This window comes from Myotis brandtii, unplaced genomic scaffold (assembly GCF_000412655.1).
Source record: "Myotis brandtii unplaced genomic scaffold, ASM41265v1 scaffold568, whole genome shotgun sequence".
Lineage (NCBI taxonomy): Eukaryota > Metazoa > Chordata > Mammalia > Chiroptera > Vespertilionidae > Myotis > Myotis brandtii.
The window spans coordinates 697,607-701,017 of record NW_005370122.1 but is presented as its reverse complement, the minus strand read 5'-3'; the positions used below and the strand labels follow the sequence as shown (position 1 = coordinate 701,017).

The following is a 3,411-nucleotide window of genomic DNA, read 5'->3' as shown; positions in this document are numbered from 1 at the left end:
TAAGGGGGAGAGATCAACCAAAGGACTTGTATGCATGCATCTAAGCCTAACCAATGGACACAGACACCAGGGGGGTGAGGGCATGACAGGGGGGTGGGGGGCAATGGAAGGATAAGGACACTTATGTAATACCTTAATCAATAAAGAAAAAAAAATCTATCTGGATGTGTAAACTGCTCCCCCTAAAGGAAAGTGAAGCACATTCAGATCACAAGTTTCTATTTAGTGTATCAGTCCTTTTGTATATGAAATGAATTTAAGGTTTCCTAATAGGATTTGACCTTCAAAGTATATAACTTTCATTTTCCATGTCCCCAACCCCCATTCCTCAACTGCATGAAAGAGTCATCACCTCTTTGCAGGTGATGATTATTATTAAGCAAAACCTGTCCCTTATACTCTGCTATACTTTTGGTTTAGAAGGAGTAACATTTGCTAAGGCTTATTGTATCATATTGATAATTCTGTTAATTTGCGGTTGACAAAAATATCTAAAACCCCTCTTAAGTGTTTAACTCTATATATTCTTTGGCCCTAAGTACATCCTTACCTTTCTCTTCGCAGTGTCATGTAAAGAACACTGAAAGGTCACCAACATCTTGGGGAGATATGTAGGGAGTCTTTCATACATGTAGACACAAAGCATGAGCATCAGAATTGGATTATAGTCACAGATGTCACAGGCCTAGTTTTAAAGAAGAGAAATATAAATAAGAGGATATGCAGATAAAATATATAACTAGAGCTATAGTACATCAATTGCTGAAACACTTGAAAACTTTTTTAAATGTTACTGATTGGCAATGATACTGAAATATAGACACAACAAACAAAATATTGCTTTGAATCGGAAGAGCTCAACCTAAATATTAAAAGATGAATGAGAAGTGTTGTATCACAATGATCTCAGAAGCTGAAAGACTCCGTAAAAGCTAGTCAGAGATCAGAAAAATATTATACACTAAAAATACTGACTAATGTGACTAAGACACCATCCCTGAGTTATTAAATATAATAGCATGCAGGAAAAGAAAAATTGAGAAGTAGACAAACTATTTATGTAAAACATGGCAAAAGAGTTTCAAGCAAAAGCCCAAGGGAGGAGGTAATACATGAGATGACCTTGAAGACTGGATTTTAAATAGGGTGTATTTAGTTGGAAGTAAAGGGTATATTCTATCAGAAAGACAAAGAAATATAGGGAAAGGATAGAGGAAAGTACAGTGTTCATTTGGAAGAAGAAGTACAACTTGAATCATGCATAAGATAAGAAAGGAGAGGTAGTGGAAGAAAAGACTAAGGAGTACAAAGACCACATTGTGGAGGGCATGAATGCCAGGGTGAAGGGCTTAATTTCTGAAAAAGAAATAACACAAGAGCAATAATTCAAGCAGATCAAGCAGCACATGGTTGGGGAAACACTTTTCCCAGAACAGACAAATTATAATAAGGCAGAAAACGCAATTATAGTGATAAACAACATAAAATAGTGATGGTAGTTGGAATAGATTTGAGATAAAATCCAGACTAGAGAGGAAAAACAGCAGAGACAATGAATATAGCCAGAATGCATATTGAAGCTAAAAAGTAGAGTCAGCAGCAGCAGAAGGAAGGATTCCTTCTATCAGTTTATGTAGTGCCTTTGATCTCCTAGAACAAGGTGGAGGCAGTGGGGGAGAATTATTCATAGAAAAAAGGAATTGGGATTGGTCTAAGATGATGATTAAAGACATAAAATACTACTGATAAACAAGCAACTCTGTCATTTTCAATATACAGGGAGCTCTCTACACATACAGGGAGATCTTCCATAAAAGGAAGATCATAGTATGATTTAATGGCACACATCCAGATTAGCAACTCAAAATGATCTGGGCCTAGCCTGCAGATGCATATAGTGTGAGAGCTACAGAAATATAGTGTTACAGTAAGCACCCCTTACCCTCCATTTCACTTTCCACAGTTTCAGTTACCCATGGTCTAGTGCAGTCCAAAAATATTAAAAAGAAAATTCCAGAAATAATTCGTAAGTTGTAAATTGTGCACTATTCTCAATAGTGTAACAAAATCTCACTCTATCCTGCCCCGGATGTGAGTAACCCCATTGTCCAGTGTCTCCACGTTGTGTTTACCACCCACCCTTTAGTCCGGTGGTACGCATCTCGGTCACCAGATCAGCTGTCACAGTATCACAGTGCTTATGTCACCCTTATTTTACTTTATAATGTCCCCAAAGCACAAGAGTACTGATGCTGACAATTTAGATATGCCAAAGAGAAGCTGTAAACTGCTTCCTTTAAGTGAAAAGGTAAGTGTTCTCAACTTTATAAAGAAAGAAAAATACCGTATACTGAGGCTACTTAGATCTCCTGTAAAAGTGAATCTATCCATGAAATTGTTAAGGAAGAAATCCACACTAGTTTGCTAAGAGAGAACATATTTATATAATTTTATTACAATACTAGAGGCCCAGTGCACAAAAATTTGTGCACTTGGAGGGGGAGGGGGGTCCCCCAGCCCAGCCTGTGCCCTCTCGCAGTCTGGGACCCCTCGGGAGATAACGACCTGCTGGCTTAGGCCTGCTCCCCGGTGGCAGAGGGCACGCCCAATCCCTAGGTGCAGCCCCTGGTCAGGCTCAGAGCAGGGCCGATTGGGGAGTTGGGGCGCCGCCCCCTGTCATGCACAGAGCAGGGCGGATCGGGAGGTTGCGATGCCACCCTCAGTCACGCTCAGGGTAGGGCCGATTGGGGGGTTGGGGCACTGCCCCCTGTCACACTCAAGGCAGGGTCGATGGGGAGGTTGCGGCGCCACCCCCTGTCACGCAAAGAGCAGGGCCGATCAGGGGGTTGGGGCGCTGCCCCCTGTCACTCACAGAGCAGGGCCAATCAGGGGGTTGGGGCGCTGCCCCCTGTCACTCACAGAGCAGGGCCAATCAGGGGGTTGGGGCGCTGCCCCCTGTCACTCACAGAGCAGGGCCAATCAGGGGGTTGGGGCGCTGCCCCCTGTCACTCACAGAGCAGGGCCAATCAGGGGGTTGGGGCGCTGCCCCCTGTCACTCACAGAGCAGGGCCAATCAGGGGGTTGGGGCGCTGCCCCCTGTCACTCACAGAGCAGGGCCAATCAGGGGGTTGGGGCGCTGCCCCCTGTCACTCACAGAGCAGGGCCAATCAGGGGGTTGGGGCGCTGCCCCCTGTCACTCACAGAGCAGGGCCAATCAGGGGGTTGGGGCGCTGCCCCCTGTCACTCACAGAGCAGGGCCAATCAGGGGGTTGGGGCGCTGCCCCCTGTCACTCACAGAGCAGGGCCAATCAGGGGGTTGGGGCGCTGCCCCCTGTCACTCACAGAGCAGGGCCAATCAGGGGGTTGGGGCGCTGCCCCCTGTCACACACAGAGCCGCAGGGCAATCAGGGG

The 3,411-nt window shown here is 45.3% G+C and overlaps 1 protein-coding gene across 1 annotated transcript in view; it reads right to left on the bottom strand.

Annotated features, from left to right (window-relative positions):
• The window catches only part of CFAP47 (cilia and flagella associated protein 47), a 429,694-nt gene that overhangs the window by 191,932 nt on the left and 234,351 nt on the right, over nucleotides 1–3,411 (bottom strand). Inside the window, 1 exon segment of the mRNA XM_014549721.1 lies at nucleotides 551–685. Within this exon segment, the coding sequence (XP_014405207.1) occupies nucleotides 551–685 (135 nt within the window).